The sequence below is a fragment of the Eumetopias jubatus genome, unplaced genomic scaffold, assembly GCF_037043125.1.
Source record: "Eumetopias jubatus isolate StellerSeaLion01/CBP00866 unplaced genomic scaffold, mEumJub1_p1.0 scaffold_5, whole genome shotgun sequence".
Lineage (NCBI taxonomy): Eukaryota > Metazoa > Chordata > Mammalia > Carnivora > Otariidae > Eumetopias > Eumetopias jubatus.
This window is the reverse complement of record NW_028274811.1, coordinates 146,023,801-146,038,857: the sequence shown is the minus strand read 5'-3', so window position 1 is coordinate 146,038,857 and position 15,057 is coordinate 146,023,801. Positions and strand designations below refer to the sequence as shown.

Genomic DNA, 15,057 nt, shown 5'->3' with positions numbered 1-15,057 from the left:
ATTAAGAACTGTTTTTAACAGATCATTTTCTTGAATGAATGTGGGAATGAGAAACAGCATACAGAGGCTAATAATGAAAGTTCATGAAAGAATTGAAGAAGCAAAATCAAATTAGAAGGATCTTGATTTTTATTCTTTGAAGTATATTAGAACTTTCCAGGGATTGCAAAAGTTAGATTATTTTGAGATTTTTTTTTTTCTCCTCCCTTTTAAAAGACAGCTCATATATCTGTAATAGTCCTGAATAATTGGGAGGCTTATCTTTCAAGATATAGGAGGTTTTCAGGGAGGTTGGTATACTAGCCCTTAGTTGATCCCTTTTGGGTTTTTGTTTTTAGAGACATGCAGAAGGGTAGATAGTATATGGTGCCAGAGTATGTAGCTATGATTCTTTGGAGTTAAATGCAAATGAGATTTTTAAATAAGTATAATTAATATCCTTGTGTTTCTTTAAAATAAAATAAATAAAATTGATATTTATGAAGATAAAAATCTTTGGGGATACATTGAATAGCAGAACAGGTATTATTGAAAAGTGAAGTAGTGAACTAGGAGATTGAGCAAGGGTCCTCTTGGATGTAACTCAAAGAGACAAGAAGTTGCAAGTATGAGGAGAAAAAAACCCAGGAGATGAAAGCTGCATCCACTTGTTTCAGTACCTGTCTAGTAAGTACTTTCACAAGGTGAAAGATTGCGGACATGAGGAAATGACAGGCATCTTTTCGATTGTGGTTTTTCTGTACAATGCAGTGGTACTTAGCGGTGAGAAAAGAGCTCATTATTGGGACATGGAATAACATGGATGAGTTTTACTTTGAGAGAAAGGAGCCAGGCACAAAAGAGTTTGGATTGTATGATTGCATTTATGTGAAGTTTTAAAGTAGGCCAAATTGATCTATGGTGATAGAGATGAGAATGGTGGTTATCTTTTTGCTGGAGATATTGACTAGGAAGGGGATTGAGCAGCCTTCCAGGGAGCTGGAAATGCTGAATATCTTGATCTAGGTGGCAGTTTCCTGGATATGTACATACATAAAAATTCACCCAGACGTATACTTAAGATTCATGTAAATTTTATCTTAATAAAAAGTAACAAAACTTAAAGGTAAATGCCAGAAGAATAGAAGTGGGATTATGAGTTTTTGTCCTGAGAGGTCAGAGTATGAAACAGCAAATATTTGGAAAGTCCAACAAAAGGAAGGACGGGGACGGAGGGCAGAGGGAGGGAAATAAGAGAGGAAAGGTTGCAACTTCTGTAATCATAAGAGTTTACACAGTTGTGTACAGAGGAACGTGGTTTACTATGAGAAATAAGTACAGAGCAGCCCGGGTTAATGCTAGAGGGATGTTAGCAAATGCTGACAGAACACAGGAACAGTGTTCATCAGCCAGATGTCATTCAAGATGAAAAGCTTTAAATGGAGCAAGGCATTATAGTTCATATTAGTAAAGGGCATAGTCATAAGAAAGCAAAACTTAAGAACTTTTTTTTTTTTAAAGATTTTATTTATTTGACAGAGACACAGCAAGAGAGGGAACACAAGCAGGGGGGAGTGGGAGAGGGAGAAGCAGGCTTCCCGCCGAGCAGGGAGCCCAATGCGGGGCTCGATCCCAGGATCCTGGGATCATGACCTGAGCCTAAGGCAGACGCTTAATGACTGAGCCACCCAGGTGCCCCAAAACTTAAGAACTTTTATGCACCAGAGTACAGGACTTTGGAATGTGTAAAGCGTTCACAGTCAAGTGGAAGACTAACACACCTCTCCAAAATCAGATCAAATAATCAAAAGTTAAGTAGGGACTTAAAAGATTTAAGTAATGTAGTTAACAAGCTGGATCTCTGTTCTGACTTGTTTACATATGCTCATATACATGCTCATAATTAAAATTTAAGTTCTATCACAAAATAAATAGTCTGTAACTTTTTTAAGTTAGTAGTGTACCCTGGTATTTTTCCATGTGAGAACATGTTGAGCTACTGTACCTTTCTTTTTTTTTTTTGAGCTACCTTATTTTTTAAATGGATCAGAGCACTCTGTAGGAAGGAGGCCTTTAATTTATGAATCCATTTTCTTATTTACAGACATTTGGATTGTTGTCAGTTTTACTTTGTTACAAGCATACTTGCTTTGAATATTTTATACACATAGATAAGAAATTTCTATTACAGAAATTTTTTCCTACCTTTTCATTTTGATTTGGTTTTTGAAAACAGCCATTGAAGTCGCTGAGAATTTCTGATACGAGGCTATAGGGAATGCTTAAACTAATATACAGGTTTGGTTAGAAAGAAAATCTCAGCTGTTTCCTCTTGGGCCCTATTTCTGTTCTTACCTTTCTGACTAAGAGGATAAGGGGATGGCTGTGCATTCACCCATACTTTATTTTTTTTCCCTTCGTGGCCAGATTTAAGATTTTTTTTTTTGAGGACACTTGAATCTGTGTTTTTAAAAAATTGGTTGTTAGTTTGCTCTTCATATTATTGGAGCATATACTCTTCTGAAAAGTCTTCTTAATTTCAAATTCTATACCCCCAGAACTGAAATCCTTTATTTTCATGAGCAGACTCAATGAATTTTAGAATTCTTGGTTAAAAAAATTGTCCATATTGTAATTTAGAGATCTTTACTATATATTTCTTTCCTTTTCAAACATCTAAGCTCATTCGATACAAACAGGTCAGTCAGTCTATAGAGAATCTAAGCTTTTAACATTAGTGTGTGACATTTACTCTTCACTGTTTTTATGCTTAACCATGTTGGGGTTTTTGTTTTTTTTTTTTTAAAGATTTATTATTTTAGAAAGAGAGTGAGTGGGAGGAGGGGCAGAGGGAGAGAATCTTCAAGTAGACTTCCCTCTGAGCATGGAACCCAACATGGGGCTTGTTCTCACGAGATCATGACCTGAGCCGAAACCAAGAGTTGGCCGCTTAACCGCTTAACTGATTGAGCCACCCAGGTGCCCCAGGGTTTTTTTCTTTTTTCTTTTTTCTTTTTTTCTTTTTTTTTTTAAAGATTTTATTTATTTATTTGAGAGAGAGAGAATGAGAGATAGAGAGCACAAGAGGGAAGAGGGTCAGAGGGAGAAGCAGGCTCCCCGCTGAGCAGGCAGCCCGATGCGGGACTCGATCCCGGGACTCCAGGATCATGACCTGAGCCGAAGGCAGTCGCTTAACCAGCTGAGCCACCCAGGCGCCCACCCCAGGGTTTTTTTAATGTAGTATTTTAGGACAGCCTTGCAAAGACTAAATATTTCAGGGGCTTACACTTTACCTCCGTTTAATTGAGTACCTGAGTTCATGATGTGTGTGGTAACCGTGTGCCATCTTGTCCTTTTTGGTAGGCCGTATCTACAAGTGCTTGTTTACTGGCTCCGTGAGCTCACTACTGACACTGCCACTGGACATGCTGTCCACGTGAGTACTCGTGAAGCTGGGAAGCTGCACAGCAGAGCTAGTGCTCAGTTTTCCTGCATGCTTTTATTCTTGTTAAAATTTGAAAAGTCCTTTTGTTCGAAGGACAAAGAATAATTTAGGTCTCTTAGTCTGACAGTTATAGCTACAGTAGAAGTAGCTGGCATATGTACATGCTTGTTTTAAAACATACCCGTTTTAAAGGACTGTTTTGTAAGGGTGGGACAGTATGTGAAATAGGCTGCTGTGCAGTGTGAGATACGTGTTGTCATTTTCCTATGCTGAGAGTTCATTTAAACGTGGATTTTTTAACAACATAGTCATTTGAATACAAATTTAGTTTTCAAATGTTTCTTGTGATTACTAGAATATGGACTAAAAAGCTTGTTCGCTGTCATTGTTTTACTGTATCTTAATTTGACATTAAGCATTGTAGTTGTGTTTTCTTGGGAAAGATGTGTGTTTAACAAACTGAGGGTTCTAGAGGGGAGGGGGTGGGGGGATGGGTTAACCTGGTGATGGGTATTAAGGAGGGCACATTCTGGGTGGAGCACTGGATGTTATGCACAAATAATGAATCATGGAACACTACATCAAAAACTAATGTAATGTATGGTGATTAACATAACAATAAAAAATTTAAAGAAAAAAAGAGTTTAAGTACACCTAAAAAAAAAAAAGATGTGTTTTTATTACTGAAGTCAGAATTAGGAATGCTGTAAATGATTAACTATATCAAGATCATTAAATATTAAGCCTTATTTGCTAAATCTTCTTTTGTACCCAGCTGACCTTAGGTTTCCGATTGCTATGTCAATAAAGACAGAGAACAATACAAAACAATCCAATGGAACGAAGTATTCAGAGTATATTACCATAAAAATAAGCCACAAGGCAATAGAAGAGAGCAGGAGGGCATACTGTATTTCTGATAGAAAAGAAATTAAGGAGGAGTTCTTTTAAGTCTCTTGCATCTGCATCATTATTTTTAATCATGTTTCTAAATATTTGGAAACATTAGATGTGTCTGTGACTTGGTTTTTCTACTTGCTGGTAATACCTTTTTGGGATAGAACAGTCAGGTTATTTCATTTCTGTCTGTGTCTTTGGCATTGTAGGGAATAATAGATAAAAAGTTTTCAGCTTGAACTTATTTACATTAGAATTATTTTTTGTTTTCATTAATAAAGAATAGCTTTGATAAAGTAATGTTTAGAAGTAGACAGGGGCCTTGAAATAGGGTGCTCCTAGTTGTGGCCGTGACAAAAAAGAGAAGCAGTGATTTAACACATTTGAAAGTTTGGAACTCTAGCGTAAGATGATAACCCTTTGTATAAAAATACAGGCCTTTTGTGAAGTGATGCAGTAGAAACAAACAGGACAGTATTCCCATTTGTGGACATCAGGTTTTTATCTCAGCCATCCAGAACATGGTCTCAGTATAGAAGTGTAAGAAGTTAGTCTTAAATGGCTCAGCCGCTATTCATTATGTCTTTGTGTATATGACATCGTTCACCTCTGGCTTGCATTTAGGAATTGTATACACCGCAAAGATGCATATTGGAAGTAGTGAGGGAAGTCCGATAAAAGCAAGGGGTGACTGCTAAGAGTGATGGAAGTTTTATTTTAATATGTATAAGCTAATAAAAGAACCATTTCACATAGGGTATTCTTGTTCATTTAGTTTGGGCTAAAATTCTGTAAACCGTTGTAGTTAGTGCATGGTAGTGACGAGTCTGTATTTCAGTTGTTTAGAAAAGGTGACTTGAGTTCCGATCTATGCAGTTTAATGAAGCAGAGATATTTTATTTCTCTAATGGTTTCTGTTTTAAATGGCTAAATATGTTAACATTAACCAAAGCCTAAATTGGTAGGCTTTGGCTATATGAAAAACAGGTGTTTATGGAAGCCATGTCAGTGAAATGCCAAACAAGGTGTGGTATCCTACTTACCTACTACCTTTACTTCTTGTTGGTAGAACCATCGACCAACAGGTTGGCGGGTGTGATCACTTAGGCGATACAATAAGGTGTAGTTGGTTGTAACAGAAGGAACCCTAGCATTGGAATATAGTTTCTGTATCTGCAGGTTTTTTGGTGACTTTGGGCAAATCATTGGACCTTTCTGAGCCCGGTTTCTCCTCTGTAAAGTGAGGAAGAAAGTGAGGAAGATCATGCCTCAGGGCTTTGGGTGGGCTATTCAAAGATTAAATTCACATATATATGTAAAAACTATAATGTGAATTTTGAGTATTAGGTTAACGTATAGGAGAATTATCACTGAAGCTCAGAGCTGTTGCTTGTTTTACGTTGGCAGGCTCCCCCTTTCTAATGTGATTGGTTAGTGGGCCACCAGAATTGCCTTCGTGAGACTGCTGATTGACACAGGAGGAACACCAGAGGCATAGCTGGGGATAGTCAAAAGAAATTGTAAACGTGGTTTGGTTTTGTAATCCCATGCTGCCTTTTACAGTTTGAAGAATTGAGCCAGTTTTCCTGAAAGCACTTTTAACTAAACTACTTTTTTTTTTTTAATGAGCTGTGTTTCATTTTCTCTGTAGTATTACTTTCATTTCTGAAATTTTACCTTAAATTTCTTAATATTGTAGCAGCTGCTTATATCTGTAGCTCAGTTCTTGAGATCATCTGTAGGCGCAACGTATCAGTTAATTACTGCTTCAAAACATACTGTCCCCAAAACTTAACTGGCTTAAACAATAATTTTACTGGCTCATAATTCTAGGGGTCAGCCATTTGAGCTGGGCTCAGCTGATTAGTTCATATATTGGGCTTGCCTCAGTTACTCATGTGTTTCACTGGAGTTGGATGGTCTAAGATGGCTCCAGCTGTGTTCCTTGGTTCTCTTTCATGTGCCCTCTCATCTTGCAGAAAGCCATCAGGGCTTCTATACATGGTGGTCGCAGGGCAGCATTCTAAAAGGGTGAGAGTTGAAGTTCACCAGCTCACTCTCTTCTAGGCTCTAAACTCAGGCAGCCTCACCTTGGTCCAGGCAAGTCACAGAACCAGCCCAGATTCTAGGTATGAGGGAAAAGAACTCTACAAAGGGTTTGTCACTGTTGAAAATTGACATCAAACAATTGTTATTCTTATTGCTGATGACAAGTACGGAGTAGAGAAGTGGGTATTTTAGTCTGAAGTTATCAAAGTTTTAATAATCTGGAGGGTTCCTTAGCACGGGAGTGGTTAGGATTCCTCTTTTGATTAGGTTTTTGATTAGTGGGCCACCAGAATTGCCTTCATGAGACATTTCAGGTCATATCTGTGGGCCACATCAATTCATTAACTTTGGAGCCAGTAGGCTGAGGTCTCTCAAATGAACCCTTCCTCATATTTTCCATGGAGGAAAAAGTCCTTCTGTTATGATAAAGGGTTTTCCTAAGGCCACCAGGATTCTTGAGTTCTCCTTGAATTATTCTGAAATCAGACATAGACTAGGGGAAGGACAGGCCCCTTGGGAGGAAAAGAACAAAGAAGTCTTTGGAGTTCCAGTACTGCACGTGTCATAACATCATCTGTCTGTCTGGATTTGTTGACGAACTAATAACATGCTTATATTTGCAGTTAGCATCAAAATTTAATCTGCTTTCTAAGTGATAGATATCTAAAGGGTATTATAGACTTCTTTTTCTTGCACACTGCATACTGATTATCTCTCAGCTTTCTTTCTTTACATTGTCATTAGGCCTCTCTGGAGGTTCTTCTCTTCTGATTTGTTGATTATCTTCATTTGTGTGGGTACCAGCTAACCAAGTTTATTAAACTTGTATGTAAAATAAGGATAAGGAACTTCTTAGTGTGGGTTGGACAGTCATTCAGCTTTCATAAATTACATACATACTTGGCCTTTGTCAGTGTTTGGTTGCTTTTGGTTTTTGCTTTTTGCCTGCCTGTTTTTAAACCATGTTCAGAGAACGGCTAGGTAGCTAATTTCTGTGTAGTTCTGATGTTATTTTTCACTTACTATAACATAAATACATATAATAGAAATATCTAAACAAATGTATTTGGCCAGCTTATAAGATAGATAGAATTTCACCATTCTCAGAAATAATTCTGAGAAACTGATTTTTACGTAGAAAATTCTGACTTCTGGCTCTTCCGGAAATTTTAGTTTAAGATGAAATATTGTTACCTTTCATTTCTTAATTTTAAGCATTCTTTGGAGTAATTCTAAATAATTTTTTTTTAATAGGGACAATTTATTGGCGGATTGTTTGCAGGGTTGTTTTGTGGTAACATGCACACTGTGTGCATTCATCAGCCTTGTGTGGTTGCGAGAGCAGATAGTCCACGGGGGAGCACCGATTTGGCTGGAGCATGCTGCTCCACCCTTCAATGCAGCTGGGCACCACCAAAATGAGGTAACTCCCTCCACTCCTGAATCGATTCTGTTTGCATAGGAATGGGAATTATTGTCATTCTCTAAGATCTAAACCCTGAGTCCCCTGCCCCTCATTGCAAAGCAGGGCAGTGAAAAGGTTTGGGAGAAGATTAAGGGAAATGCAAAAAAAATCAGAAGAAGGCACTTCTACTTTGCTTATTAATTTTTGAGTGAGATTGGGAGCATTGTTGGGGGGTGTACTGAAATGCTCTTTCATTCCCTTTGCTTGGATTGACTGCTTAATGCTGGCCTGGAAGTGAGCATACAGACTCCCTGGTGATGATGCTGCCATGCTGCAGGATGCTGAAGAGGCTCCCTGCTTTCTTGGTTCATCAGTTTCTTCTTATGTAAAATGCCTTGTGTTTGCTGCTCCCGGTAGCAACATTACTAAAAGTAGAATCAGTGGAACACTGTTACACAATCTGGTGCAGTTTCATTTTTTATGAGAGATGTGTGCTTAGGTTAGATGCAGGAGCATTTATTTGCTAGACGTGTTAAGAGATAGAGGATAAGATAAATGACGTTTAGTGTCTTGCTTGCTGAGAAATTAGGGGGCTGAAAATGTCAAAATATTAGCTATGTACTAAAACTATGCTTCATAAGATTTTATTATGAAAAATTGGCTCTAAGATACTCAAAATAATTAAGAACTTAATTTTTCATTTAAGGAACTTCTGCTGTGTCAGTGTGTAGTTCGATTTCAGTCAAACTCTGCCATACTTTTTTCTCTACAGAGTTGAGTGTAACTTCTCCTTAGCAAGTCACACATACAAGAAGTGAGACTAGAAAGAAAAGACACTTCTTACCTAGTATTAATACTTTTATCATTGTATCTCATATTTTGAAACATTTAATGCAGTTGCTCTTTTAGAATCTTCATTAACTACATACGGAACTCGGTGTTTTCCTACCAGGTGCCCCTTTAACTGTAACTGTCTTTGCATTTGGTAGGTAGCAGAACCCAGTTAAGAGCCGGAGGATGATGCGTGGGGGAACTGACAAAGTCCATGTGGACAGGTTTACCTACTGAGCAGGAATTAGAAACTGTTTCCTCAAGTGTTTAACTGATAACAGAGAATTAAGTCACACATCTGTATGGGTATAAACAGATAGGTATATAAGTAAATATATGTTTGTCCCTGAGGCAGTCGGTAAAGTCAGGAGATGCCTTATAAAGAAGGATTATGGCCCTTTCCCAGAGCTCGTTGTGGGGTTTGAGTCTCATCGTGGGCTGCCCCCACCCTCCAGTATGGCACCTGTGCTGGAGTCTGAGTTCTGCTACCCCAGAGTTAAAGAATGGAGACTGAACGGTACCAAAGACACAAAGAAATAGAGAAGTCCAGAATGATCAAATAAGGTCACCACCAACTGAGATGATGGCTGAGGAGCCAGAGATCATCCTAAGAAAAGCTCCCCAGGTCCAGGTTCCACGAGAGCCTCCTGGGCTTCCACCAGATAGCCTTGATGAACTCTATGTCGAAGACCTTCAGATCATTCCATGAAGGAATTCTCCCGACCCTGCAGCCTCCAGGCAGAGGTTGCTGCTGGGCCCAGGGAAGTCCTTAGACCTTTATAGGAGCTTGCTGGACAGTAGCTGAGACCCAGTGTTCACGTAGAGGAGCAGACTGTGGAGATGCTGGTGCAGAAGTAATTCTAGGTTGTCTTGCCTCAGGAGCTCAGAGCTCAGGTACAGGGATGTCAGCCTGGGGTCGGGATCACTGGCTGAATCTTCGCTGCTCCCTTCTTGCTCAGCCTCCATGTGAAAAGCAACCAAAGTTCTCTTTGTTGCAAGATCCAACTGCAGTCATGGGAAATCTGAACCTTGGTTTTCTTCGAGTTTGTCCTTGTATCTGGACCTCTTGTTGGCCGAGGCAGCTCTGTTTCCTGAAACTGAGCTCCAGAAGGAGTTTCTCTGCCCTTTTGTTAAGATAGACAGCTTGCTCCTTGTTTTTACTCTGTTGAACGCCTCCTTTTTTTTTTTTTTTTTGCATTTTGTGACATGTTATAATATATTGTTTTTATGTATCCAAAGAGGTAATGGCTTTAACTTTCTGAATTCTTGATTCTTGCTCTGCTGGCATGAATAGAAACTTCTGTAACCCCACTAGTAACTGGCTTGGGATGTGCCTGAAGTGTTAAAGTTAGTCAGATTTGTTGACCCATTTTCTGTAATACTTTGTGAAATCCTAAATTATACTGAATGAATATATACACGGTGCAGTGAGTTTCTTTATATTCTTATATGCCGAGTAGATCCAAAATCAGATGCTTGAGAAAGGGTGACTTTGAGAGGTGGGTTTTTTTTTTTTTTTTGGAGTTTTAATAGTTTGTGTTCGTTTGCTAGTTTTGTTTTTTTTTTTTTTAACAGGAAGAGTGCGATTTGGAAAGAGCAGAACTGAGACAAGTGAGCTACATTTCTGGGCTCTTCTGTCATTTTAGGCTCCAGCGGGAGGAAATGGTGCTGAGAATGTTGCCCCTGAGCAGCCTGCGCACCCGCCAGCCGAGAACGCGGTGGTGGGCGAGAACCCCGAAGCCCAGGATGAGCAGGTGGAGGAGGAGGAGGAGGACAATGAGGAGGAGGACGACGCGGGCGGGGAGGACGCGGCCGACGCCCACAACGGAGCCCAGGGTAACGGCTGCTGGCCCCGCCTGCCCCCGCCTTTGGGGCCGTGAGGCCATTTCCAACTTCCCTAGAGGAGAAGGACTGGCGTTTTCAAAATTTTATGGGTTCGGAGTTCTGTTTCTAACCTGTTTTCACTTTATTTTGGCAGATTTATTTATGGATATACATATGTGTAAATACTTTTTTTTGTGAAGCAGGGCACATTTTGTGTTTTATTATTTATTTAATTTTTAAAAGTTTATTTGAGAGAAAGCAAGAGTGAGAGAGCAGGGGGAGCAGCAGAGGGAGAGGGAGAAGCAGACTCCTCGCCGAGCAGGGAGCCTGATGAGGGGCTCATCCCAGGACCCTGGGATCATGACCTGAGCCGAAGGCAGCCGCATAACCGACTGAGCCACCCAGGCGCCCCTCATTTTATGTTTTAAAATCCTACTCTACACAGGACTTTTATAGGATGGCTAGGAAGGAATGATTTGTAAATTGTACTAGACTCTGATTTTTTAAAAGGAATTTGATACACATTACTTTATTCCCTTCCATTTCTCTTGAGTCAGCACAACTTTTAATATCAAAGAGGAATTCTTGAAGGTGCATTGCAGGACAGATGCCATTAAGGAAACCATTGTCTCATTTTCTGGCAGTCTAACTCCAGAACCTAAAGAAGACCCAGGACCGTGCCTGCCAGTCAGCGGGCGGTAGCGCACCGTTCCCACTTCTCTCCTCCCCGCTCCCGAGTTTTCGTGTCCAGCACTGCACTGTCTCCAGGTCCACTGGACATTGCTGGTGTCCGAGTGACTCCTGGGTGCCAGGCACTCAAACAGGTCCCTGCCTTCATAGAGTTTCTGGTCTAGTGAAGAAGCAGGAGTACCCAAGCGTACAAATACCTTGTGACACATTGTGATAAATGTGCAGGTTGCTCTGAGGCTGCTGTTGGGAGAGTCTGTTTTTTCTCCGGATAGCTCAGAGTGAGTGATATTTGAGGTGAGACCTGAAGGATAACAAGCAAGTTGTGTGGTGGGAACAAGGGACCCTTGTAGGCAGCAGCAAGTGTATCTTCAGAGGCTCCAAGAAGGCAGCCTGCTGCTACCCTGGTGCGGCCATCCTTTCCTTCTCTTCATCTAACGCAATAGTTTCTTAGTGCGCAGCTTCTTTCTTCCGCTCGTGTTCCACATACTCTTCGTAGTGCTCTCCTGCCTTTAAAATCTGGTAGTGGTTTTTCTGTTATACTAAAGAACAAAACAAAGTCCAGGTTTAACCGCCTCCCCAGTCCCCTTGTATGATCTGATCCCTGTCTGCCTTTCATACTGTATCTTCTACCACCCCCTCCCCACCCCCGGAGAATTCTTGTCCCCTGGCTTCCTCGTTTTTCTCACATTTGCCAGATTCACTCTCGATTCAGAGAGTTTAAGTTCCTGTCTTTCACATAATCCTATTTATGTCCTTTCTGGCACTTAACCACAATCTAGAATCACCTTATGTGTGTTATATTTATGTATATGTACTCTTATTACCTAACAAGCAAATAATGTGGTTTAGCTTCTCATCAGCAGCTTGCAAAACACCAAATTAAAAGCATATGTTTTATTATTTATGGTTCAGGTTCAATCAGTAATCTTTCAACTACAATTATATTTCCAGATGACATGAACTGGAATGCTTTAGAGTGGGACCGAGCTGCAGAAGAGCTTACGTGGGAAAGAGTAAGATTCTTTCTATCATGCGTTCTAGTGTTTTAACCTTAAACTATGTGTTAAAGTTGGGCATATGTAGATGCATACACCAATTTTGTAGCTACAGTCATTGGAAGCTGCAGTAGAACTTTAATTATTCTAGAGAAAATTGATGTGGTGTTTGTAGTGAAAATATTAAAAATATTATAATCTGTTGTTGACTATTTTTCTGTTTTCTGGGCTTTAATACAAATTGTGGATTTCTGTAAAATGAAGTAAATTTAAATTGAAATATTCTGATACTGCAGTTGATGTATCACGAAATCTTGTCTGGCTCCTTATCTAATGTAAGAATTAAACCCATGATGGAACTGTTTTGACTTTATAATCGTATGATTTGGAATAAAAGGAGGCCCAAATATAAAACTCTAATAAACAAGTTTCTTACTCTCTGAAAATGGTAAGCTGTATTGGAAAGTAGTAGGTAAGGATTATGTTTAAATATAATTGAAAGTGAGCCTTTTTTCTAAATAGAATAAAAATCCTGTTGCATCTTGAATTTATGCATATCGTTATTATTTCAGATGCTGGGACTTGATGGATCGCTAGTTTTTCTAGTAAGTAAAGCTAATATTTTTTAATAATAGAGTTGTGACTTAATTATTTATCTTAATGATTCAGCGATTTCAAATTTATAGTATGGCTTTTTATACTAAAGGTCACCATGCCCTTTGATTTTTGATTACTTGATATGTTGAAGAAAGTCTGTTTTGTGCATTGAAAATATTGGCAAAGAACAAAGGTAATAGTATTTAAAATGGTCGTTATTACGTACTTGATTTTTAGAAAAGAAAAGGAAATACAGAAGAACTTGGTCTTCTTTTAAACCTTGCAGTGTATTAATTAATGCTTTGCAGTGCTCATAGTGAGACCCAGTTTCATGTGTTAGGTATCCACTGTTTGCCAAACCTCACCTATCTACCTTATTAGTAAAGAGGGGAAGAATAATTCTTTAAAGAACCTGTTCTTTAGGGGAAGTGATGCTCTTTTCAGGGTCTATAGTTTAAAATCACTTTGGATTTTTAAGTGGCTTTGGGTATCAAGATGACTTTAGCTACTTGTCGAAGAACCCCTGCTGACTGAAACTAACATAAGGTAGCAATCATCTTGGTGATCACGCATAATAGGGGAAGGGGTGGATGAATGGCCAAGTGAGAATGAGTATTCTAAGACCTCTGCTAGGAAAATGAGGGTGCCATAGGCAGAAAAGGGACCAAGGAAGAGAAGTGATCTTGCAGAAGCCATGAGAACAAAATGGACCCTGGAAAGAAGCACTGTGTGATTTACATTGATGTGAAGTTCAGAATTAATGTGATTTTCAAATTTTCCTCCATTTGGAATTTTTCAGCATCATTTGATTTAAATGAAATCTGGCTATTATTTATGAGAATCTGTGTAGTTTGTAGTGGCTTACTAATTTCTGAAGAGGAAATGCTTACGGATTTTTTTTTCGGCATGTAACATTATGAACTTGAATTTTATTAGGCTTAGTTTTATGAGCTGTCTAATGAAAAATGAGAAGTTGCACGTAATGAAATCTCAACATTATGGAGTGAAAATTTCAGTCTAAGTGGAGTAGTCCAGTTAGACATGGAAGAAGAATTGAATATGTTTTATTAATGCTCTTTTCCTTTAGGAACATGTCTTCTGGGTGGTGTCTTTAAACACATTGTTCATTCTTGTTTTTGGTAAGTGGTGGTTATAATGCTGTTATTTATGATAGTATGATAGGAGTTCAGTTTTCTAGGAGCCTTGTTACAGATTTTGTTTTCGTTTTTATTTTTTATTTAAAGATTTGATTTATTTGACACAGAGAGAGAGGGAACACAAGCAGGGGGAGCAGCAGAGGGAGAGGGAGAAGCAGACTCCCTGCTGAGCAGGGAGCCCGATGGATGCGGGGCTCGATCCTAGGACCCTGGGATCATGACCTGAGGCGAAGGCAGATGCTTAATGACTGAGCCACCCAGGTGCCCCTTGTTTCCGTTTTTAAACACCAGAATATGTGAAATGGTTTTAGATAGTCATCCTGTATAGTAAGGCCCCAGGTATACAGATACTTTTCTTTCCCAAGCAACATTGACCACAGTTAACCTACCATCTCTGCTTTCTGGCATTTCCATCTCTTTTTATAGAAGTTGATTTTAGAGGCGCCTGGGTGGCTCAGTTGTTGAGCGTCAGCCTTCGGCTCAGGTCAGGATCCCCGGGTCTTAGGATAGAGTCCTGCGTGGCACTCCCTGCTCAGTGGGGAGTCTGCTGCTCCCTCTCCCCCTCCTGCTCCCCCTGCTTGTGCTCTCGCATGTGCTCTCTCTCTCTCTCAAATAAATGAAATCTTAAAAAAAAAAAAAGCTGATTTTTAGACTGACTTGAGAATATGCAGCATCCTGTCTCTGGAACTAATTTTGTGCTGATTATCTGTGTCCTCTTCCCTTTGGCCGAAGATCTTGTTTCTTTTCTCAGAATCCTGACCAAGGCCTTACCAGAGACCCTGGCTTGAGAGCTGTCACTAGAGATGGATATAGGCTCGAGGAGGGAGTGAACCTTTCCTAAGTGTGAAATCCTGTAGAACCAAATACCAGTAAATGCAGTCACTTCCAAACACTTTTCCCAACTGCAGCTGTGAGGATTCTTGTGACCACACAGGAATCCCTGATGTTGGGAGTAATCAGGGAAAGGAAGAGAGGGGTGACAGGTTTTTCCTGCTTTGAGAAAGATAAAAGAAACTGAATCAAGTAAAACAATGCCTTAGAATTCAATTCCTGCATCTGTCAAGGGAAAGAAAGTGGAGTCTGGTAGAATCAGGCTCTTGTTAGATTGTGCTGTGAATTGTCTCTCCCTTAGAGACACCTCAGGCTACAGATCACTCTGTAGGGATAATCTTTGAGAAATTCCTTTTT

The 15,057-nt window shown here is 39.6% G+C and overlaps 1 protein-coding gene and 1 pseudogene across 2 annotated transcripts in view; both read left to right on the top strand.

Moving 5' to 3' along the window:
• MARCHF6 (membrane associated ring-CH-type finger 6) overlaps positions 1–15,057 on the top strand; it is an 81,035-nt gene that overhangs the window by 29,033 nt on the left and 36,945 nt on the right. For both annotated transcript variants that reach the window (XM_028122640.2, XM_028122639.2), the window contains exons 5-10: positions 3,343–3,415; positions 7,625–7,793; positions 10,253–10,442; positions 12,072–12,133; positions 12,688–12,720; positions 13,800–13,851. In XM_028122640.2, coding sequence (XP_027978441.1) covers positions 3,343–3,415; positions 7,625–7,793; positions 10,253–10,442; positions 12,072–12,133; positions 12,688–12,720; positions 13,800–13,851 — 579 coding nt within the window. The remainder of the gene's footprint in view (positions 1–3,342; positions 3,416–7,624; positions 7,794–10,252; positions 10,443–12,071; positions 12,134–12,687; positions 12,721–13,799; positions 13,852–15,057) is intronic.
• Positions 8,998–9,749, top strand: LOC148164427 (zinc finger and SCAN domain-containing protein 25-like; annotated as a pseudogene).